Source organism: Macadamia integrifolia, unplaced genomic scaffold (genome assembly GCF_013358625.1).
Source record: "Macadamia integrifolia cultivar HAES 741 unplaced genomic scaffold, SCU_Mint_v3 scaffold805, whole genome shotgun sequence".
In the NCBI taxonomy this organism is placed as follows: domain Eukaryota; kingdom Viridiplantae; phylum Streptophyta; class Magnoliopsida; order Proteales; family Proteaceae; genus Macadamia; species Macadamia integrifolia.
Genome location: NW_024870540.1, coordinates 106,102 through 130,934, shown reverse-complemented (window position 1 = coordinate 130,934; position 24,833 = coordinate 106,102). Strand labels below are relative to the sequence as shown.

At 40.3% G+C, this 24,833-nt stretch overlaps 1 protein-coding gene across 2 annotated transcripts in view; it reads right to left on the bottom strand.

The window, feature by feature from the left end:
- LOC122069999 (UPF0161 protein At3g09310) overlaps nucleotides 1-6,033 on the bottom strand; it is an 8,153-nt gene extending 2,120 nt beyond the window's left edge. The window contains exons 1-6 of one of the 2 annotated variants that reach the window (XM_042634102.1): nucleotides 3,903-6,033; nucleotides 2,975-3,196; nucleotides 2,798-2,870; nucleotides 2,657-2,716; nucleotides 2,283-2,423; nucleotides 1,941-2,073 (exon numbers count right to left, since the gene is read on the bottom strand). In XM_042634102.1, coding sequence (XP_042490036.1) covers nucleotides 2,015-2,073; nucleotides 2,283-2,423; nucleotides 2,657-2,716; nucleotides 2,798-2,870; nucleotides 2,975-3,127 — 486 coding nt within the window. In that variant the 5' untranslated portion in view covers nucleotides 3,128-3,196; nucleotides 3,903-6,033 and the 3' untranslated portion in view covers nucleotides 1,941-2,014. The remainder of the gene's footprint in view (nucleotides 1-1,940; nucleotides 2,074-2,282; nucleotides 2,424-2,656; nucleotides 2,717-2,797; nucleotides 2,871-2,974; nucleotides 3,197-3,902) is intronic. The other variant, XM_042634103.1, reaches the window with a different exon arrangement.
- Nucleotides 6,034-24,833: the final 18,800 nt, after the last annotated feature.

Here is a 24,833-nt window from a genome sequence, read left to right as displayed (position 1 = left end):
CATAGTTTTTAAGGCGGAAAGACGACGGAGGCGTTTGAGGGTCTTTCAGAGCGCCTTAGCGATAAGGCGGGCATAAAGCATTGCCTTATCGATTAAAGCATTCCTGTGTAATTTTTTTTATAAAACCAATCTATTTGGCTCAAATCCTAGTTGAATCCTATTACTCATATGTTAAATAAATATTAAAGGTTCATATTCATACCAATGTAAGATATTCATCAAGAAAACAAATCAATAAAGTGAATAAACTAAGTTCATCTTCATCAATCATCAATCATCAATCATCAATCATTAATCATCATAACATATTAACATATAATATAAATACATAATTATGAAACAAAATTATAAATATAAAGCAAAGAAGACATAAAAAATACAAGTATTTATTATACTTACCTCTATGACGCCAAAATGAGTGCCTAAGTCCTAAGGTCATCCACTATATTTCTACTCCTGTCAAAGAAGAATGAAGCTCACCGCTGCCGGAGCAAAATGGTGGCCTCGATCAATGGCTCTTCCTTGTTCCTTGATTCCTTCTCAAAGCCCTTTCTTAAAACCCTTGACAAAATCCAAACCCTGTTTGTGAATCGTGTTTTTGTTTTGTTTGTTTTGGTTATTACTTTTGATGGAGTAAAGCTGATCCCATACATCTCAAGTGTTAACAAAACCATACACCTACCAATAAAAAATCTATATTTGGAATCTTCATCAAGTAATTTTAAAATGTGTATAAAAAAAAAAAAAAAAACCCATAAGGCGCCACTTCACATAAGGCAGAGCACTGCCTTACCATCTCTAGACCGCATCAGCGCCTTAAAAACTATGATGACACCTTACCAGCGCCTTAAAAACTATGAAGTTAATACATGTTTTTGTGTTCTATAGGTAATGATACTTTCCTCCCCGGAGAGAGAGGGAGGAGATTGGATACTGCTCTTTATCGAAGTTTTTTTTTTTTTTGTTTCCCAACAAATTTTCTATGCAGGGAAAGCCCACATAACTTTTGTGGTAGGCGTGGCCAACCTAACCATCTTTCCCCCCCACCCTCCCACTCTTTTTATCTTTTTTTTTTTTCTCTTTATTATTTTGGTACTAAGCTTGGCAAGGCTCGTTTAATTCCAGCATATGTACTGGCTAATTCAGGCTCAATATCCATATGAATTATAAAAAAAGCCCGAATCCCTAAATACCAAATACAACATATAATAGTACATCTTTTGACTGATATATCAAAATGTGATAGAATATATGATATATCTCCCACCAATAGGATACATGAATTAGCTGACCTTGAGCATGCCTACCATAATATCTCAGATTCAGCTTGCTGGAGTCAGAACAAGGCTAGCTGGGGCCAGTGAGACCACTAAGCCCATCTAATTTATATAAGACATTGAAAAATTATGGAAAAGTTATATACCTCTTATTATTTATCTATTTTGGGAAATTGAAGGGATTTTACAATTGGATAAACTATCAAGTTGCAAAAAAATTTCTTATAGTTAAGCTTCACAATAAACTGTCATCTACATAAGAAATACCTAATACTGGACCATCTTTGTAGAGGGAAGAACCATTACAGCTCCCATTTTTCATTTAATTTATAATAATAGAAGTCAAATTCATAAACCATGTGTTACACTGAAGGAACATTGAAGAATATCGAGCAAGGAACTGTTCTGAAGCTTAAAAATGATAAGGATTCTCATGCTGGGTAGTAAGGATTGCTATGAGTGCAGGCAATCCTGAGTTGCTGACATATTCATAATCATTATGACATATGTGAGTGCTCCTAATTATTCTTCTGGCAATAGGGTGGTTCTTGCCATTAGATTTGTTAGGTCTACTCATAGATGATTTTCTATAACTCATGAACATAATAGATAAGAATCTGAAATTTAATCTGCATAAGAAATAATGAAACAAGATGAAGTTACCTTACAGTAAAGGGATCAAACAAAGTTAATCAGCCAATGAACAAATTCAAAATGTCAAGATTTCGAAAAAACTCTCATTGTTCTGGTGGGCTTCTCTCATCAAACCATCGTGGAGGATCAAACCCAGACCCACCTGAAAATTTAAAAGGATAATCCTTGTTTAGAGTTTCTAAGCCTTATATTTGTGTTGAGATGGCCCAAGAAGCTGCAATATCCAACTCTATGAGAAATTAAATCAGATCCAACATGCATAAAATAGATTTGAGAATAAATAAGAATCTCTATGCGCATTAGAGGGTTTTGAGGAAGCTCAAAACATCAATTACAGAAAGTGGAGATTACCAAGGGGGTTGCAACGACAGAGACGCCAAGCCGTCAAGATTGTTCCCTTTACTACTCCGTATCTCTTGTATGCTTCCATGGAATATTCACTGCAAGTCGGAACATACCGGCAACTATTTGGCAACACTGGAGAGATCTCCCCTGTTTTCAAACGAAATTGAGGATCCCCAATTTTTATTTTTATTATTTTTCTTTCTTTTTTTTTTTCCAGAAAATTTATTGAGAAAAATTTGAGGAGGACATAAACCATCTATAATCAGAAATAATCAGAAATCACATGTCAGGAATCCTTTTCTACATCATTCTTATAAATTTCATACGGAAAAATCAAAAGAATTTAAAGAGAGGGGGGGGGGGGGGGGAGAAGCACTCACTTTTGTAGAACCTCAGCGTACATAGTGCAGCTTGCACCCCCAAATTCTGCACTTCCTCCTCTAGGAGAAGAAAGAAATTCTTCATAAGGAAAACTTTTCAGAAAAGGAATAAAAGGAGAAGAAACAGAAAATACAATGCACCTTGTGAGGCCTTCTGAGTTGAATCCTCTTCCAACCCATTGGCAATGAAGACCAATTGCCTTTGGTGAGGAATCTGTAGGTCGGGGACAAAGAACCGTCGAGAAAATTGAGTTGAGATTACCAGAACAATATATGCAGGAGATATAACTGAAGGTAGAATTTTGTGGAGAAAATTACCATTGGAAGACAATCTAAGGTTTTCAGACAAATGCAGGAACTTGTTCCTTTCCTGGGTGATTTAAGAAAACATGACCTTGGACTTCCCTTCTGATTTGTAGCAATGACAAAAGGCTTTTGACAATTCAGGGACTTGGAGGAAACAAGAGCCATGCCCTAAACAGTATATTTATATAAATGTGCCTCACATGCCTATCCAACTGTTGATTAGCTAAACAGAACCTGATAATTTCCAATCTAAATCAGTTCCCTCTACTATTTCATTACCCAATTAATGAAAGAATTAAAGAATTGGAAAGAATTACGTATTGCAAATGGTATATAGTTATCAAATTTGACATGAAGTAATTGTCCCAACAAAGAAAGCCGCAACAACAAAATGTCTGGTCCTGATACCATGTATAAGATAGAATTACAATTTCCATAAAGTGGATCAATAAAAACACCTCTTGGGTTTAAATATGTGAATCAAAAGAGTATAAAGTATTCTAAAATAGAAAAGATTGTCATGTAGAGTGAGAATAAGCAGATGAAGAACATCATTTCCCAACTAGTAATAATGAAGAAGACAGTAAAGCATTTCAATCATAAAGCTGACACCATCTCCTCAATGGGTCAAATTAATAAAATCAAACAAAGAAAATTAAATGATAGAATAAACTTATTCACTTCCGATTCAGAAATTAAAAATACTCATAAGTAAAATGAAGTGTTGGAAACTATATTAAAGAAAAAAGGACTTCATGTTCTGAACAGAAAACCTCTGAAACAGAACCGTATAAACCAGGACTTTTATTTCGGTGCAATCAGCTATAAAGCATTACAAAGATAAAAAATTTGGGGGAAATCCGTTAATGGGTCTTCCCAAATGAAATCGATTAGAAGAGGTCCAGAGAGTTGACAGTCTAGTAATAGAGAAGGAGATAACCTGATTTCACCAATTACAATCTCAAGTTTGGCTCTTCGGTCATCCGCTCAAGTCAGCTTCTATGGATTCAAGAGGGGAGAGAGGAGGCCGCTGAAGAACTGTTATCCGCTTTTGGGTGGTCACTGGTTTCTTGAGTTACCGCTGTTTAAGAACTGAACTGGGAAAAGAATGAAATTCCCCCAAAAAAACTGACGAGTTCCTTTTATGAATTTTTCTAAGTGCGATTCAACCATGGATAGGCCTCGGTGGCTTTGGTGTAAGGGGTAAAAACAATGGTTGATTACTCGGACACTTCTGTATTGACATCCCAGAAATTGAAAGGTCTTTTTTTTTTTTTTTTTTTGGAAAGATAATATATTCATGGAGAACGGATTACACTTATGTGATCTGAGACCATCCATCAGAAACACACCATTGGAATTGGGTCAAATTGTCTTACTCGTCAAAGATAGGGACCTCTTGGCAAATAAATCTACTACAGTATTCGCAGCCCTTGGAATATAGCAAAATTACAATCAACAAAATAGGAAAATATATGTTCTTCGAAAATGGGTCTAATAGAGAGAGAGGGGTATCTCAAGAAGCCGACTGCAAGTAAGAGGCCACCTCTTTATTATCGCCCTCGGCAATAACCTTTTCTGTCCCTTCAAAGAGTGCCTCCAAAAGCCCTTCTCGAATCATTACATTCATTTTGGGCTGTCGTAATCACCTGGTCTGAGGTCCAACATTCCTATTTCTTGTGCACCACAAAAACCAGCAAGTGAAGGAGCACAAGGTAGAAGTATCCTTCACCACGTTCTTCCCCAATCCTGCAAAAGAGCCCCATTTTTTAATCCACTGGTGAAGCTTCCATTCTCCCATAGCTGGTAAGCGGTAAGTCAAGGCACCGTCAAACCTAATTGCGTGTCCAAATGAGCAATTCAAGAAAACGTGATCAGTGGATTCATTACTCATCCTGCACGTTTGACAGAGAGAATAAACTAGGATTTGGCGTTGAGTCAGTGCCATGGCCGATGCTAGACCCCCTCTACATCCCCTCCACAATAGGCTCTTAATTTTTGGAAGTGAATTTAAGCTCCAAATCGCCTTCCATATTGAAGTTGGTATCTCTCGCCAACCATTTGATCTAGCTATCGACGGTTTTGCAAGCTCCTTCTTTGTCCACCTATTGCACAAAAGATGATAAGCATTTTTAACAGAAAAAGCACCTTTCTTTTTTGCACCCCAAACAAGCTGGTCTGCTGATGGGAATAACCCCCACTAGGTCTTAATGAATTGCAGCAACATCAATAGGGTGAAAAATTCGATCAATATTGTCCCTCTTCCAACCTTGGTTCTCCTGATTGATTAATTCCTCCACCTTTGTTAAGGAACATGGGACTCATGGTTGATATTGTAGCTTGTACGTTGGTGAAAGAGGTAGCCAATTATCAGACCAGATGTTAATGAATATATTGGTCCCAACCCTCCATAGCAGCCCTTGTTTGAGAACTTTACACCCTTCCAGTAGGCTCCTCCAAGCCCAAGATGGGTTTGCCCCAATTGAAGCTTCCATAAAATCTCGATAGGGAAAATAGATTGACTTCATGAACCGTGTCCACAACGAATCTGCTTCATTCCATAGGCGCCATGCAACCTTCGATAAAAGGGCTCTAGTTTGCAAAAACTAGATCTCTAAAACAAAGACCCCCTCTCTCCTTCGATTGGCATAAACAAAGCCAGAGATCCAATGAATTTTCTGTTTCTCCAAGTCATCCCCCAAAAGAAGTTACTAGTTGCCATTCTGATTTGATGATGAAGTGATACAGGCAGTTTAAAATGCGAACCTACATAATTCGATAGGGAAAAAACAACCGACTTAAGCATTACCTCTTTCCTCGAATGGGACAAGAGACGGGACTCCTAAGAGCTTAGACGTTTATTAGTCTTGTTTGATAAATCTTGGAATAGTGCAGCATTTGATACTCCAAAATCCATCCGCAGCCCCAAGTACTTGCTAGGCCTTTTACCATATGGAAACTTCAGAACCTGAGAGAACCAGCATTGGAACTTTAGAGGCACATTGGGCTGAAAGATAGTGAAGATTTCTTCAAATTTATTGATTGTCCACTTGCTTTTCAGTATAAGTCGAGGCAATCCTCTAAATGATTGACCTAATTTAGCTTCAATTTTGAGAACATGAGACAGTCATCAACAAAGAGAAGGTGAGTGATGGGTTCTAAAACCCCATGAAATCGTATTTAGCCTAGTAGTTGAATGAAAAGACTATTTTACCCTTACAAGCTTAACATGAATCTTGCATAAAGCTTGTTTTCTTTGTATGACTTCAATTATTAAGGCTGTTGTGGCTCCTTCAGTCCAACCGCCACCGCCGTTGATATGAGGGAAAGGGGGTGATGATGGTGAGACCAGGTGGTTATTAGTGAGAAAAATAAAATTTCTGCTTAAGGAGTACAAGTAGAAGCAGCAGCAACAACACCGCAGTTATGAAGTTTGTGGCGACTGTAATTTCTAGTGACTAATTACCAGTGATGTAAAGTGTTGGGGCTTTGTAGACGATCTTTGGGCATTTGTCACATGCAGAAAGCCCACTATTCACCATATGTCCTCATTGTAGCAAAAAATGAGCAAGTATAAAAGTTATAACAAAGAACTGAAACCCTAGGCTTAACGCTTGTTGTGGCCCAATGGCCTCCGTCATCTGAAATAGGTATACAAATTGGGATCAAGATACTCTACAATTCTCTTATCTTGTAGTTCTTTGAACTTCTACCTGCAGAGAGAGACATGTGGCGCTGCTAAGGTACGACCCGGATTCAAAGAGAGAAGACATCCCCACCAAATCGGATCTAGATCCTATACAACCTGATCCATTATCTAAAACCTGAAATCCTATCCGCTTTCCCTTTACCTTATTTTGAAATCTAAAATCCTCATTCCTTTCTCCCACTAAAAAGCTCTCGCCGTTATCTGAAATCGAAGCTCAATACCTCTACAACTCTCTCTCAAATCGACTCTCATTACTTCTCTCTCTCTCTCTCTCTCTCAAATTAATTCTCTCTACCTACACGCCGAAATCCAACCAGGAAACAACCCTTCTCATTCTTGAATTTAGAACATCACGATCAAGTCATGAACTGAGCCAATAGCTCAAAAACCCGCCAAGCCCAATTGCGAAACTAGTTTTTTAGTTCTATATATGATTCATGAATCATTGCCACACCAAGAATTCAAGAACAGAGCCAAAGTTTATTTGCGTTAATCAAAGAACAGGGGAAAGTGAATCGAAAGAAAAAGAAAGCCCAAATATGTATAAAGAATCAAGTACATGAACTATATGGAATCTGTATAAATCTAACAAAGAGAAAGGAAAAAAGTAGGAGAGAGATCTCCATGACTGCTGTAAATTACTGCTGATCATCAACCTATGAGAAATCAGTTCAAACAGTTCTTCTGGGTGGTCTTCTGATACTTGTCTTTGATCCAATGGAAGCCACCAGAGGTACTTGCCTCGACTTTCTTGAAGCCCGTGGAAGCCACAACTTTGGTCTTCTCCAAGCCTTCTCCTACCTTCTTACCATACTTGGAACCAAGGATTAAAGTATCGGTATCGGTCGCCGTATCGGTCGGTCAAAATTAAGATACGTATCGGAGGGTATCGTATCGTATCGGAGATACGTTAAGATACGCTAAAGATACGCACATAAATTGATAGGGAACACATTTTTATACACTTTTGCATAAAAAAACAGTTGAAAAAAGTTATATATAACATGTAGAATGCATAAATACTTAAGTGGAGGGTATCGTATTGATAGACAAATATATTGAGTTGAAAATGTTCAAAATGATGAAGGTATGGTATTGATAGACAAATATATTTTTTTGAGAAAAATCAAAATTTTCCATGGAAGTTGTAGAACACTTGTTTTTACATAACATATAAAAAATCTAAACATTTTTAATCATTGAGCATGAGTAGATCTAAGAAATTTGAAATAAATTGAAACCCTCATTTTCTCTTGAAAAAAGTTTGTAAATCCTTATAAATCCAATGATTTCATGTAATAATGATGCACAAAATGTGATTCTAAGTATGATGAACTAGGGGTGTCAATTCGTGGCCCGAACCGACTAAACCGATCGGGACCGACCGTTTATAGACCGGTCCAGCCCGGACCGTTTATTAAACGTGTCGGGCTTGAGCCCGGACCGTTTATTAAACGTGTCGGGCTTGAGCCCGGCCCATTTATAAACGGTCGGTCTTGGTTTTGCTACTTGGACCGTCGGGCGCCCGACCGAGACTGACCGTTTAACACCCGATCGAGACCGGCCTATTGTGCACTGGCCTAGCCCGACCCTTTAATGATTGTAGAATACCTATTTTACCCCCCAAATTAGAAAGTAAAAACTAAAAAGTAAAAACATGTTCATATTTTAAATAATGGTTATATTTGGTATCATTTATTAATTTATTGTCATTTTTTTGGGTTTGCATGAGTGGGCCGGAATATAAGAGCACATTTTAAAGAGGGTCCATTTAAAAACCGGTTAAAGCCCGTTTAACATTAAACATGTCCGTAGCCCAATTAAGGCCCGACTAAAGCCCGATTAAGGTGGCCCGATTATAGCCCGAGGCCGACCGACCGAATATAAAGTGTACCATGCCCTCAATAACTAAGCCCGATTAGTTAAATGGGAGGACACGGTATAGCCTTAGAAAGTCTTTAACCCCGATTAAGCCCGATCGAAACCGAACCGACCCGACCGGTTGACACCCCTATGATGAACCTTAGATTTGTAAAAAAACTTGAAAATCTAAGGTTAAAGTTGAAAAAAGTGAGTAAAGATTCAAGAACTTACTATTCAAAATTTTCAACTTTCAAGTTCAAGGTTCTTCTTGGACTATGTTTTTCTCCTTCTTTGAACCATTCACTTCGACAATGTTTCTTTCAATCTACCATTTGAGTCTCCAAAAAGGTGTGTGAATCAAAGGGGAAGAAAGAAGAGAAATATAGAAAACTATTGGTGAGAGTTTGAAGTGTTTGTTTCAAACAACAAAAGGCACATTCACGGGAATTTTCATATTTTCAGTCGATACATACCGATACGGTACCGATACAGTACGATACGGCTCGATACTGCACGATACGGTCGATACATACCGATACGTACCGATACTCTCGGGAATTTCCAGATTTTCAAAAGTTCGTATCGCAGAGTATCGTACGTATCGGTACCGATACGATACGGCACGATACGATACGTACGATACGGCGATACGCAAAAGGGGGCCTAAAATTCTATGTAGCGTATCGGTATGTATCGTGCCGATGCCTACCGATACGGATACGTATCGGCCGATACGGCACGATACGCACCGATACTTAAAACCATGCTTGGAACTCATAGCTCCACCATTACTAGTCTTCCTGGATTCGTAAACTGGGTCTCGATTGTTGTTGCTATCGCAAAAATGTGCTATCCTTGAGACCGCCCCAAAACGGCCGAGCGAATGACAAGCTGAGTGAGATGGGCAATGATACAGACCCTGACCAGCCGACCAGCCGTTCAGACCCTGACAAGCCGTTCCGACCCAATCGATCCATCCATTTGGCCTTATGTGGACCAAAAGGGCAGCAGTGGCTAGCTGACCAACACTACCAAAAGTGCCTCGGCTGGCCGAACGATGGCATAAGGGAAGTATGCAGATGTTCCGTCACACGGCAAACAAAGCGGCTCAATAAAACTCACACCAAGGTTATTACCGAGCAGCAGGCCCAAAGATTCCACCACCCGAGCAAGAAGAGGTGCATAGCCATCGCTTGACTATGGATGTAAATAACTTTACAGGCTGGACATTCAGATCTAGGTCACTCGGCAAGGGAGTTCTACGGGTTCCCACATCCAGATGCACTTTACTGGGCCCTCTTGCGCCAACATGTGACTCGAGATCGGGAAACTGGCATACCCAATTCCAAAAAGGCTTCTCAAGGAGATGTTAGATCTTCCAAAATAGGAGGGGTATCTCACCCAATCCTATAGGATTCAGTCAAATACAAAAAGGTCCCATGATTGGAATCTCTCATATTTTCCTTTCCTATTACAACTTTTGCCATATTTGGACTCCTACCAACATTAGGAAGCTACCAAAGCAGAACTCTCACTCGATGGCCACCTTTTTCAGCTATAAATATCCAGGTAAACCCTTTTCTAGAGGATCGGACTTCTTCCATTCTTACTAGAATTATCTCCTTGCAGAGAAATGTGATTTAGGATCGGAGAGTCCCCCACTAGATCAGCCCGATGCTTAATATCTTGTTTGTGTTCCTTTATGCAGGACGTAGAATCTACCTACGACGATTTATTGCTGCAATAGTTGTAGTCCCATTGATCTGCATATGATGCTCCTTTGGATCTGCTTCTATCCATTGGCACTTATAGGATTAGAAGGAATTCAAGTTGAAGTGACGATCAATAAGATCGGTTCATTAATGGAAATTATGGGAAGAAGTGTTACACATGTGCCCTAATCCGGTCAAATTTAAACTTTTGTGATAGGTCTCATGCCAGATGTCTTCAACACTAATGACTTCTGGTTACGACAATATATTGTCGTGAAAGAAGAAATGACCAGACTTTCCAATGCTTTGTTTGTTTGTCGAATTGGAAGGGATTCAAACTTGCCAAGCTTAAGCGGTGAGTAACCAAGCACCTCCCCACTTGAGTCCTCCCACGTAGTAGAGTAGAAATTGTTTGGAAGACCTTGCACACACCCCTAGGGAAACCCCCTAGTGATTGACTAAATGTGGACAGAAGGCAATCAAAATACATCACTAGAATGATCACCGAAAAAAACCATCGAAAACAGCACTTGAATCCGGTGACCTCAATCCAGTGGTGCTTTCTGTATTGAAATGGCTTCGATGCCTATGGACCCCGCTACGCGCATCGTGGACAACTCTGACCAACCTTCCAAACTAAATTACACCTTTCCCCATGTCTTGCACATCCTATGAGTCTAATGTGGTGGGCCTACGTGATCCGATCGGTGACTTAACCCGTTCCGGTCCCGAACAAACATGAAGGCAAACAGACCTTAAGGCCTTACCCATATAAGGGAGAAATGAGCTCATTAGCTCACTTCTCACCTAAAACCAACACGGGAGATGGAGAGAAAAGAGAAGAAGAAGAAGAAGAAGAAGAAGAAGAAGAAGAAGGAAGGGGAAGCTCCCAGCTACGCGTATGGTTGCTAGTTACCGTCGAACCCTTTTCCCTTCATTTTTGGTCTTTGCTTTATGGGAGAACCATGGATTCGTTGGGCTGGATGGGTAGGCCTTGACCCCGATGCTTTCTAATAGTCAGGTTGGTGTGCATTGCACTCCCTCGTGTGCTTCCCGAGCTCAAACCAAGCTACCCAAGCTTCGATGACATTTTGACCAAATAGGGAGATTGAGGTTTTAGCCATTTCTTTGCCTTATCTTCCAAATGGATTGGTGAAAATGTAAATATTAGGCTTAAATGAGGGGTGGGAATAACCCCCTACAATATCTACGGAACAGATACTGCAATTAGGTCTGAGTAGTCAAAACCCCAAAAGGTTGCTAAACTTCTGGGTTTACCACCGGAAACACTAGGTTAATTCGGCGACCCAAATCCGATGAAGCCAGAGCCCTTAAGTGGCTTCTATCCAGGCCACCGGATTCACACAGGGTGAATTCGATGACTTTTGTCCTAAATCTGATGACCGAAATCCGATAACATTTCTAAACTATCAATTTTGACTGTTCTTGCATATGTTAACTTTCATTTACCTTGTACCTAAGGCAAAGACAATCAAAACTCGGTGAGGCCTAGTGGGGTTTGATTTGAGATTGCATTTTGGAAATTTTCACCCGTCCGATCGATAAACGAAGTAAGTGGTGGTATGACTTTCTTTTGGAGTGTTTTAACATTTTAGAACTGCATTCATTCTATAGCAATCATGTATAGATTGTTCAACTTATCTGATATACTTGAATTGTATAACATGTTGAATTATAGGGTAATTTACAGCGTCACCCCCTGGAGAATGCCACAATTATAGGACCACCCCCTCTGTTTCATCAAATTAGACTCAGGCACCCTACCGTCAGTTACTATTAAGGAATATACCTTATATGCTGATGTCAGCTACTATATTTTATTTTAAATACCAAAATACCCTTACTAAATGTGAAGTACCTAAAATACCGATGTAATAAGTCCCATCCCCAAATCATTTGGATCACCGATGATCGTTCAGAGCACAGGAGATCACGGTGGTGACGGTGGCACAAGGACTATTTTGCTTTTGGGAGACGAGGTGCCATTGTGTTATGAATATGAGACATTGAAACATTTAGTTTAGCTCGTGGAAACGGAGAAGGAAGAGTAGTCTGAGATCTTGTGTCACCTTCACCGCCTCCGCGTGATTGATTAGCGCCACCAGTATCGGGGGCACGAGTGTCAAGTATGTTGCCCAGGTACTTAACGATCACGGAGAGCATCTCATCGATCTCGAATTTGGAGAGCACCACGAATGTAGCTACATGCCAGTCACAAAAAAAAGGCTATTTTGTTAAGATTTTGTGTTCACATAATGAAAACCGATGATGTGATGGGTAAACATGCACCTCTACGCTATTGGTGGTTTGATTTTCATTCACAACTACAATTCTAGTTTACAGTAAGTGGGACATAATTTTAGTCTTCCAAATAAAATGACAAATGAGGGACTCAGAATCCAAAATCTACAATTATGAGGTGAATACATTACACTAAGAATGCAGGAAAGACCTGTGAAACCAGATCTTGTATTTTTCTCTTTCAGAGAAGTTGATTCCTTACTTCTGTTCTATGGCTTGAAGTCCCTCTTGGTGTTGTTGCGTCAGATGCAAGAGTATTGGGCTATACTCCAGTCAAACTAAATGATTTATGGATAGTGGGTCCTAACATCCTAGGAGGGTGTTGCTATTGTTGCAAAGGTTGTTCTAGTTGTAGGTGTTGTTGTTGGTGTTGTTGTGGTTGTGGCTGTGGCTATGACTGTGACTATGGTTGAGGCTGTGGCTGTGGTTGTGACTGTGGTTGTTGTTCTTGCTGCTGCAGTTGTTGTAAGCCCAGCTATGGCAGCTGCTAAATTAGTGGTGAAATTTGTTGCAGGTTCAAAGCCATGGATTTTTGGAGCATTTGAGGCAATGAAGCAAGTTTTTGTTGCAGGAAAGCTTGTCTCTACTGTTGCTGTAGATGGTACGAAGGAGAGCCTAGGGTGGAAACTGATGGTTGCATTTGCTTCAACCACTACTGCTACAATAAGGTATTTTGCATCAAAGCTGATTGCCCATTTTGACCCAATCCAAATAATTGTGGGTTCATGGATGCAAGTGAGGATGCAGGGGAGGGCTATGGGTTTCCGCCGTCATCGCCGTTGAGGAGCTTGTATTGAATATCGGAGGAAAAACCTAAGTTTTAGTGAATAGGGAGGGTATAACGGTTATTTTAACTTTTCATTTAACAGTGACTGATAGTAAGGGGTCTGAGTCTAATTTGGTGAAACAAAGGGGGTGGTCGTATAATTGTGGCACTCTCTAGGGGGTGGCGTTGTAAATTACCTTGAATTATATTGAATTGTATAAAATTTTGAATTATATTTGATCTGTATATGTGTTTTGAACTACGTGACAGTGGTGGTTCCACTACTGTGATCTCTGTGTGGATGATTGAATCATGCATTGGGTACGCATTAGAGTTAGCTATAGTTGTGGATGTACTTTGTGGCCTATGGTAATTCCGGTATCGTGTACTCCATGACGTTACTTAGATATGGTTGCGCAGTGTGACCAATGGTAATTCCAATACTACATATCCTATACTTGACTGCTTGTATGCTAGATAGGCTTGGGCATGGATGCGATGTGGCAGATAGTGATTTTGGTAACGTATTCCATTTTACCTGTATCAATACACAAGGCATGTAGCATTTATAGTTTGGTTACATTCCCTATGCTACGACCCCTTGCTAATAGGGGTAAGGTGTTGGATAACCCAATTGTGGTATATTCAATGAACCCTTCTAGAATGCCACTTCTGCGATACGATGTGATTGTTGTCGGAGGTAAAAACTAGTCTAGTCTAATCGATGGTAATTCTGGTGTAGTAACTGCTAAGAGGGGGTTATTAGGGCTTGCTGGATGACCGATAGTCACTTCCAAGATTGGAAGGCTCCTATTCATGACTAGGGTTTGTATCACTGATGACCAATGTGAGATTTCTGGGAATAGGGATACAAATTATACAAATTAATTCATCATAGTAGCATGAACCTGAATTAGCTGTATGTTAGTTGGTTTAAAGTAAAATTAACTGCATTATTCTCGCATCATTGACTATGTGTATGTGCTTGTATGAACCCCATCCCTCACGGAGCTAGTTGGAGCTCACACGACTTGCGTGTTGCTTTTCAGATGATGATGCAAGTGTTGTTGTGCCACTAGGAAATGACACTTCATCCTCTATGTTTGAGTACGGTGGTGACTGTTGGGCAATAGAGCCCGAGAAGCACTGTCCTAATTGTGCTTGTGATACCTATGCGTATGCCGCACCTTAAGCTGAGTGATGGTCTACCATCATCTTTGATACCGTATTTTTGGATGGTATACTTTTTGGGTTATTTTATATATGTTTGGATGAATGTGAAAAGCATAACTTGTGTTTTGTAATATATTTAAAATTAGTTGTTCCCCAACAGATTTATGTAGTCCCTTTTATATTATACTTTGATCCCATTACGATTATTTAGTTGGTTCAGAAATGTTTTGATTTGATGGTTAAGGTATTGTTGTTAGAGATCCTGGTAGAGATGTAAGACAGGTAAGCCGCTTATTCACATCCCCAGTATCCAGCAGGAGCGGGGTGTGACAAGAAACTCTTTATCTGGTAAAAGAGGAATTGTTGAACGCTGCTTCTTCTAAATCGATCTTATGGATTAATTTTAAGGCATACATCAAGGGGTTTGGTCTTCGTTCCCATAACTTGAGAGTCAATTTCAAAAGAAGACTTAAACCCTAAATACTTAAGGACGAACGATTTTAGTCTTCATTCCCCAACTTGAGAGTTAGATTCAGAGAGAGATCTCGATCCCAAAGGTTCTCCGTTAGTTAAATGGAGGAGAGGAGCTTCATTCAACCCTAACAGAGCTTCGATTTCATGTTCATGGTGAGAGGTTTTCAGTAGGAGAGGGAAGATGGATTTTCAGGTTTTAAAATAAGTTAAGGGGCTTTCATATCAGGATTTCTAGATTTGTACAAGTTTGGGACACATGGACCGGGTTGTATGGGTTCCTGATCCGATTTGGTAGAGGTATCTTCTCTCCCTGAATCTTGGCTGTCCACCTTAGCAGCACCACATGTCGCTCTTTGCAGGTACAAGTCCAAAGAATTGCAAGATTAGAGAATTGTAGAGGTTCTCGATCTTACAAATTAACATTCAATAGGTATTCGAATTAATGTTTCTGTCCCAATGTCATGTAAAAGAGTCAATCTTCATACATTGAGACATGCCTCTCAGCACTGATGTGAAAACACCATTATACTTTCCAATGGATTATATACCTTCAATAGCATGCGATTTGAGCAAGACAAATAAGAGGCAGCTACATAAATAAGCAGTCTCAATTCTCAACTCTGAAGTCTCTTAAAATTGGAGCCATAGGGTAGATTGAAGCACTAGTAGGTGTTTCAATCATCTTAGGGTTTATATGGTAATTCTTGGTTCACGATTGCTGTATAGCAACGGTTTGTTGGAGGATTGGCCTTTTTTTGTTAAAGAGTAAAATTGTCTATTGACTACTCTTCAAAGGTAGTTTGGGCATTTAAGATTTCTCCTAAGCATGATGTCAATCACTAAATGGTAATTGACTCACGGACAGGGGCTGATTGTAATAAATTTAAATTAGAAAGCATGCAAGTAAATTTATTAAACTTTTGGGGTATCAAGCAATCTGACCATAGTACTGGGGTGTACAGGAGGTGTCCAAGTAACTAACCAAAAAAAAAATTTGATGGTAAACCAATGGTCCAGATCCTCTTGAGCCATGTTAGGCTTTTAGCCGAAACTCAGGTTGTAGGAACTTCTCTGCTAATTGAGCTCGTAGCCAAAGAAATGTAATAATTAACTTCTATTTTGGTTAAAAAAATCCTCTTGTAGGTTTTGTATTTTCCTAAATAGCCTTCAAGATTCCATTTCTTTGGCTAGCCAAGTAGCAAGGAAAGTTCTTTTAACCCAAGTAGCAGCAAAATTTCATCGACAAATACATTGTGGATGGTGATGACATGGCAACTTCCAAGAATTGGATAAGTAAGATTCTCATATGGATTAGCCGCACTAATGTTTTAGGGAAAAACAAACCTATCCTATTGGCGGAGAAAACACCCAGAGATAGCGTGCATGAAAGACAACACTACCCCTGCATGCTAGGGCATTGAAGATGTTGGCATACGCCGTCATTGATCCCATGTGTTGGTGTTTCTTGTGCCAGAAAGACATGGTTCCTTTGCCCTTTTTGTTAATACAATTCATCAATACGACTTATCTTGTATTGGACTTGTCCATATGTGTTTTGATTATTGTTCTATTTAATTTTTGAAAGAGGGTTCCCTAAAAGGCAGTGTGGTTCCTAAATCAATGCGGGGACCAATGAGCACACGTGAATGGCAAGATTTCTAGTTTTCCTAGGGGTTAGGCAGTCCTTTGACCCCTCCTTGTGTCTAAGTGTAGAGGCCACGTTGTCTTCTAGGCTTCTTTTTCCTTTAGTTTTTGCATAGTATTTTTTTATGTTTTTTCATAATTTTATTTCCCTTGTTTAACCACATTAAAGGCTCAGACTAAGTTAAAAATTTACATGTATCCAATGCAAACATGCCTACTTGTACACGAAATTTCAATGCCAAATGGGTTGCCATATCTGAGCATCATCTTTGTCATTAGATCATGATTCCATTTAATAAAGGACCTACCACCAATCTCACTTATCAAAATTTACCATGAAAGAACATGGGTTTCTCAAGAGAAAAAAGAAAAAAGAAAAGAGAGGGAGAGAGAGAGAGAACGGGAAGTGATTAAGAAATTGTGCAAGGGGACCCTGTTTGTCTAGTATTCCCAAGCCCAAACACAGTTGGGCATAAAAATATCCAGTGCTCGAGGGGGCAGCTGGGTCTTTCGACACCTAGCTGTGTATAGGCATGGGAAATGCTAGTGGGCAAGGTTCTTTTCTTCTGAAAAAATTTAGAAAATAAAGAGTTTTATGAGCAAGCGGCATAGAGCCGTGTACCAATGAGGAGTGATAAAATGATTCTAAACATAGGCATAGACATTAATTCATGTACATGAAGAGGAGAGAGATAGTGAGGGTCTCAGTGTGCCCTCAGTGGTGGGCCCAAAGAAAATTTTCCCAAAATTTTATTTTTATCAATGGAATGTAGTGGCATTCTAATAATTTTTGTGACTTTAGGCTCACATTTGACTCGCTCCCCTACTTGGATGGAATTGAATTTATATGTGTTAAATTACAGAGGAATGAGGAATGTAACAACAAAATATTTTTTACAAAACTATAATTACATTGGGATCACAATTAAACTGATCTAATATTACAATTTGGTTGATCTAATTTATCTGCCACATATGATCTCCTTTAATAAGGAATTTTCGTGGCAGTATTTCTACGGGCTGTTCCAACACATAACAGTGGGGTTATGGTTGTGACGAAGTTGATATCTTACCACAGTCATGGCTGCAGTCAGTGGCCTACACCACAATGTTGTCCTTCAATTCTCTCCCTGGACATCAACTCTTCTAATTTCGAGCCTACTTGTCATGCGTAATTTTTTTTTTATTTGACAAGCTCGATAAAACTAAGTCATTAGTAGACTTGTCAGTAGGGATGTAAATGGATAGTCAAAAATTAGAATTTGATACGTGCTCGTATTAGTTTAGGACAATATTTATTGAAAAATCACTATCCAAAAATTATCCATATCCATCTGATAACTAATCGGATACGAATATGATAATCCAAGTTTTCGATCGATTATTATCCGATTCGTTTAACTATCCGATGATTCGATTTATCTGATTAAATAAATATATATATATATATATATTGTCACACCCTGCCCCAACTATGGCTAAGGTATGCGGCACTGGATTTCCAACCCAGTCAGCCTATCTATACCCAGGATCACAGACACAATATAGTAGCCAACCAACCACTTGAGATCATCTATCACAATCAGAGTGCGCATGTAAAATCCATAGGAAGCACATATATGGTGACCAGACTACAGTGATAAATAGTATTACAAGGCCATAAATTTAATTTCCACAGGTTACACAAGTAATAATTAAATAAATAATTAGTAAAATAATTACAACCATTCATATAAAAGCAAATCCACAATAGCAGGTAGATCTCCATCCAGCTACGATATGTCCCACTAGCACAACCTCACAACTGTACTAAATTTTTGTCTATCTCAACTCCAGTTCCATAATCTAAAAATATATATCAACGGGGGGTGACCTACCGATGGTCATTATGATGAGGTCTCCATTCTGTAGGCATATGTGACCTAATACATTTACATGGGAATCCAACTCAACCTTCCCTACATTATCATGTGTAACAATGTGGTTAAGGCTGAGGATCGTAGGGCTAGGAACCTTAACTATGGTAAGTTGCTAACCTTGGTGTTCAACCACTTTAGGGTGAATTACAAGGAGGAGAAGGCTTTGGGGTCTTATGTGATTGGCTTCAACTAGGAGTCTCTCAGGAAGATGACTGTCGATCTTGGCGAGGCAACTGAAGAATATGACCGTATGGTGTGGGGTTGCACCAACATCTAATGGATGTGGAGAGAAACCTCGAGGGTAGACTTGGTCAGGATGATGCTATCCCACCTGGTCCTAGGATCTTTCCACCACCACCACTGAGAATGATGGGAACCTTTTGTGGCCTCTTCTTCTAGGGGACCACAAGAGTTAAGGCTGAGTGACATGGTTTATTGTCTAGATGCTACGAATAACATTCTCAGGAGGACGGATAACCATCTTGAGAGTGTGGACTAGAAGTATTGTATCCTAGACAGTCGGGTCATATCCCTGGAACGACAGTTGCAGAACATGGCAACCTCCTTTGGGGTACCTCTAATACAACTAAGAACATAAGACCAACCACCAGCATCTCGTCGGGAGTAGTGGCCTCGGAATGCCTGGCTAGCCTTAGGATTTTCCGCTTTCTTGCTTTCCTGCACACCAGGCTTTATCTTCTAGTCACGATGTTCTAGGTTTTATTATTCATTTTTTTCCTGTTTCTACTCTATTTTTGTTGTGGACTGGTTATGGTTTTAGTTTAGGATTTCTTGCTTTCAGTATTTATTTTTGTGAAAAAATGGATGTAAAAGTTTATGCATTCAAGTTCCTTATCAATAAAATGGGCTTTTATAGCTTTGTTTGTCTCCTAATTGTGCACTATTTATTGTTGGTTGATTTAAGATCGACTATGTCCTAAGGTTTAGGTAGATTGTGAGTCAAGACAGAATATCTCGCTCTGATACCAAGTTGTCACACCTAGCTCCCAGCACTAGGATACCAGCAGAGTGAATAAGATGCTTACTAGTCTTATATCTCTATAGGATCTCTAATAGTAGTACCTTAATCATCACAATCACACAATACCAAACCCACTAAACAATTGTAGTGGAATCAGAGTATAATATAGCATAATCATGAATCAATTGAGGAAAACAACTAATGTTAATATATTACGTGACAAAAGTTAATTTTTCTCACATTTATCAAAACATACATATAAGAACTCCAAAAATAAAATACCATCCAAAAAATACGGTATCAGGATGATAATAGACCACCTCTTGGCTCACAGTGTTACAAATGCACAGGTCTTGTAAGCACAGTCGGGATTATGCTCCTCAGCTTCTAGTGTCCACTAGTCATCGGCTCCATACTTGGGCATAGAGGAAGAAGTGTTACTCCTAGTGGCACTATAACACCTACATCATCATCTAAAAGGCAACACACACGTGGTGTGAGCTCCAGCTAGCTTAGTGAGGGGTGGGGTTCATGTAAGCATATACATATAGTCTATGATGTGAGAATGATGCAATTCTTTTTACATTAAACCACCTCACATACAACTAAGTCAGGTTCATGTTGCTATGACGCATTAGGTTTTATCCCTGGTCCCGAAACTTACACATTAGTCACCCAACGATACAAACTCTAGTCATGATTAGGAGTTTGCCGGTCCTGAAATATGACCATTAGTCACCCAACAAACCCTTGATAACCCCCTTCTAGTAGTCACGACATTGGAATTGCCATCGGCCATATCAGAATAGTTTTCACCTCCGACAATAATCACATTGTACCATAGAAGTGGCATTCTGAAAGGGTTCATTGAACATATCATAGTTAGGTCATCCAACACATTACCTCCTGTTGGAAGGGGGAAGTAGCATAGAGAATGTAACCTAACCACAATATACTAATTGCCTTATATAAGGAATACATGTAGTATGGAATACGATATTGTAATCACCATTAGCTACATCACATCTATAGCCAAGCCTATCTAGCATACAAGCAGTTAAGTATGGGATACGTGATATTGGAATTACCATGGATCGATTTTTTTTTCCATCATTGTTTTTTTGAGGTGCTTTATGATGGGGGTCGGGGCGGCTGGTTTGGGCCAGTCGGTGGTGGTTGAGAGTGTAACAATGATTGTTTTTGAGGGTCCTACAAGGGAGATAGTGGATCATGGACCTGTGCAGGCAGATAAGGGTGTTGTGCAAGGGGAGGTTGGGGTTGTTCAGCATGGGACATCTCCTGTGGTGGTGGGGGCAGTGATTTATGATTGTTCTTTGGCTACGGCGCCTTAGGTTGGCGCCTTAGGTTGGCTTAGTGCCATTATCGGATCAGGTTACAGGTGAGGGTGTGATTCCTAAGAGATCCTATGCGTTGGCTGTTAGGGGAGGGACTGGTGGGGGTGGGAGAGCATTGCTTGATATCAATTCTCTGCCTGAACCCATTCATGCAGGGAGTATTACCTGTGTGGTTATTCCTTAAGGAGATTATGAGTTGGTGCGACAGAACTTAAGGTATGCTTTGATTGGACGTGTGAATTTTTTATTCTTATCTTTGGATGGCTTGAGGAAGGAGGCTATAGATAACTGGAATCTGAAACAAAAGGTGGTGATGCATCCATTGGACAAAGGTTTTGTTATTTTCCAGTTTACGAATGATGGTGATATGGCAATGGTGTGGAAAAGGAGTCCCATTTGCTTTTAGGGACAGACTATTAGGTTTCAACGATGGAAACCTAATTTCGACATCCACGAGAAGTAGATTTAACTAAGCTGATGTGGGTGCGGTTTCTAGACCTTTTGCTGGAGTATTGGCACGAGAATGTCTTGTTGTCGATGGAAAAGGCGGTGCAGCATCCTAAGGCCCTAGATAGAGTGACTCAATAAGGATTGTTAGGCCATTATACAAGAGTTCAAGTGGAAATTGATGCAGCGGAATCATGTACTCGGGTAGAGGAGATCTAGGTTAAGCGGAGGGAACTTGGAATGAATAAAGAGTTTTTCTTTTGTCAGAATATTGTTTATGAAGACAAGTTGGTTAGATGTCGATATTGCATGAAAGTGGGACATCAGGTTGTGATGTGTACGGTGAGGAAGTTGGAGGAGGCTCAATAGGGGGAAAAAGATAGGTCTGTTAAGGTTCTTGGGACTGTGTATGTGGATGAAGACTAGGCTACTAAGATGGGTACTAATAAACGCTCGACTATGGTGGTTGTAGTAGAGGAGCTGGTGGTATAAGGTGAGGTGTGTGTTGAGTCGGTGGTGAGGGAGGAGGTTGGAATTAGAGGAGGGGATGTGAGTATTCCTGCCTCTTCAGTTAGGGACGTTGTGGAGGACATGAATGAGAGAGAGTTGGTAGTGGGATGGCAATGTCTGGTGCTGCCTGAGAGGTTGCAGGGGAAGGGCATGATCTTATGGTGCAGGTGGGGGAGGATCCAAGGGGTGTTCAGTTGGATGAATTGGTAGTGGCTGCTAATGGGGGGGTTGTGGTTCCTTCTATTAATGAGCCAAGGGTCACTAGGGTGGCGACACGTGATGGGAGAGGAGGGTGTGCTTGCGGTTCTCGTGGTGGGCATGGCCAAAATACTATTATAAGGCAGTCTAAGAAGGGTAAAGGGGTAAAAGGTGGTGGTGTTGTAGGAGTAAATAAGGAGGCATCAGTTAGAGAGGGTTAGATCACTATTGTCCTTGAGGTAGGTGAAATTGATAAGGAGGTGGGAGGTGTTGAAACAACGATCTACAAATGGTGGCCTTTCTCAGGCGAGGGGTGTGGGTGGTCAGATTTTAGGGTTTGACAGGTCCGATGGAAAAAATTGCTAATTATGCAGATATTTCTTTGGAATATGCAGATATTTCTTTGGAATATCCAGGGAGTAAGGAAGACAGTAGCTAGAAGAGCGTTGCAATTATATTTGTGAGTTAATTCTCCTGATGTGGTATGTATTGCTGAACCCATGGTGGATTCTTTGTCATTTCCTTCTGTTTTATTTAATCGGTTAGGTTATATGGCTGAGCTGATTCACAATTCCCGTCGAGACAAAGTGCCGAACCACTGGGTTGTTTGGAAAAATTCTTTAGTAAGGCCAGTGGTGGTCAGTCATCTGATCAACTGCTTTCTATGTCTATGGAGTCGAGTGGTCAAAAGGTGATGCTATTTATGATTCATGCTTCTTATTTTAGGGCAAGCCATAGCGACTTATTGGTGGACTTGGGGGTAGCATCTTCTACGTCTCTACCATGGGCTGTCACTGGGGATTTTATTGCCACTTTATTTTCTCATGAGAAGAGGGGTCCAAGTAGATTTAATGAGGGTGCGGCGGCGGAGTTTCAGGGTATGGTGGATGCCTGTGAGTTGATCAACTCCCCATCTCAGAGGCAGAAATTTACCTAGACAAATAATAAATAAAGGGCTCATGTGGCGACTGTGCTTGATAGGAGCTTTTTCAATGCTCATTGGCTGGATGTCTTTGGTGATTGTGGCCAGCAGGTTCTCCATCGATTGGTTTTTGACCATGCTCCTTTCTTACTATTGTCGGCTGAGATTCTAAAACCAAGGAATGCCCCCTTTCAATTTTATTGTTTTTTGATGGAGGAAGGTCATTTGAAGGGCTGGTAAGGGAGGTGTGGAACAAGGAGGTCAAGGGTGGTCCCATTGGGATGCTGGTCCAGAAGTTGAAAGCAGTGAAGGCTTCTCTTAAGGTGTGGGTCATACTGGTGTTTCCTAATGTAGATGTGGCCCTAATGGAGGCTATCGAGGGAGTGGAGAAAGTGCAAAGGAATATTGACCAGGTTGGGATGTTGGATGAGTTATATTCTCTGGAAGTAGAGGCAAAGACAAGATTGCTGAAAGTTGTGGAGTTGCATGAGAAGTTATGGGCTGAAAAGGCTCGTTGTAAGTGGATGAAATTTGGGGATCAGAATTCAAAGTTTTTCCACTTGTTTGTTAAGGTGTGGTGTGCCCAAAATTGTATTCGTTCATTGAAGAAGCAGGATGGTATAGTGGTGTCTGAGCTGACGCAGGTGGCTGATTATGTGACTAGTAATTTTAAAGATTTCCATAAAGCTGATCAGTGTGTAGTTCATAATGAGTTGCTATAGATTATCCAGAGGAGGTTAATAGGGAGGATTCTTTAGCTTTAGAAGCGATCCCTGAGATGGAAGAGATAAAAAGGGTGGTTTGGGTGCTAGACCCATAGAGTTCGCCTGGCCCTTATGGGTTTCCTGGTGCATTCTTCAAGCAGTGTTGGGAAATTGTAGGTGAGGACTTCTATGGAGCTGTGAAAGCTTGTTTCTGAGGTGGGAAGCTGCCTAATGGGGTTAGTAATAGTTTTGTGACTTTAATTCCGAAGGTGGAAGCAGTAGTATCTTTGGATAAGTTTTGTCCCATCTGTATGGCGAACTGTTTTAGTAAGGTTCTGTCGAAGATTATGGTTGAGAGGTTATCTATTCTTCTCCCTTGCTTGATGTCAGATGAGCAAGGGGCATTTTAGAAGGGTAATATTATTTCAGCTTATATTGGTTTGGCTTCTGAGCTTGCTAATTTGTTACACTCGTCTATTAAGGGTGGGGGAATGGGGATCAAGGTTGATGTGCAGAAGGCCTATGACTCGCTGTCATGGGATTTCTTTTTTGCAGTCTTAATGAAGTTTGGCTTCTCAGATGTGTGGTTGGGATGGCTTTATGAGATTTTAGTGTCTTCTAGAATTTCAGAATTGTTGAATCGTGGTCCGGTAGGGTTTTTTGGTATTGTAGACACCCAATTTTGTCACCCTCCCCCTGCTATGATGACTTACGGATCGTGGACACGACCGCTCGCTTCCAATCAATAGAGATGACAATTGACTGAGGTAACCCAACCCAAAAACACTCCATACTTACCCAAAAACCCTAGAAATGCCATGCAGGAGAAAAGAAGGGTCCAATTATGACTTATCATATACGAAAGAATTAGGCCCAAAATTATCGTACGGATGGATAGTACTCAGAATCATGATTCCAACAATATATAGTACGTCAAAATTGGACTGTTAGATCTCCCGCAATCATTCCTAGAAGATAGAGCATGCACACCCACACCCTGCCCATATAAGCACCCAAACCCCACCCATGCGAGCACCATGCATTCCTATACCTAGCCGTCAGCACACAAACCTTGCCCATGCAAGCACCTAAACCCCGTCCATGGGAGCACCATGCATACCCACACTTAGCCTTGCTCACCCAAGCCCCGCCCACAGAGCCCCTAGCACTG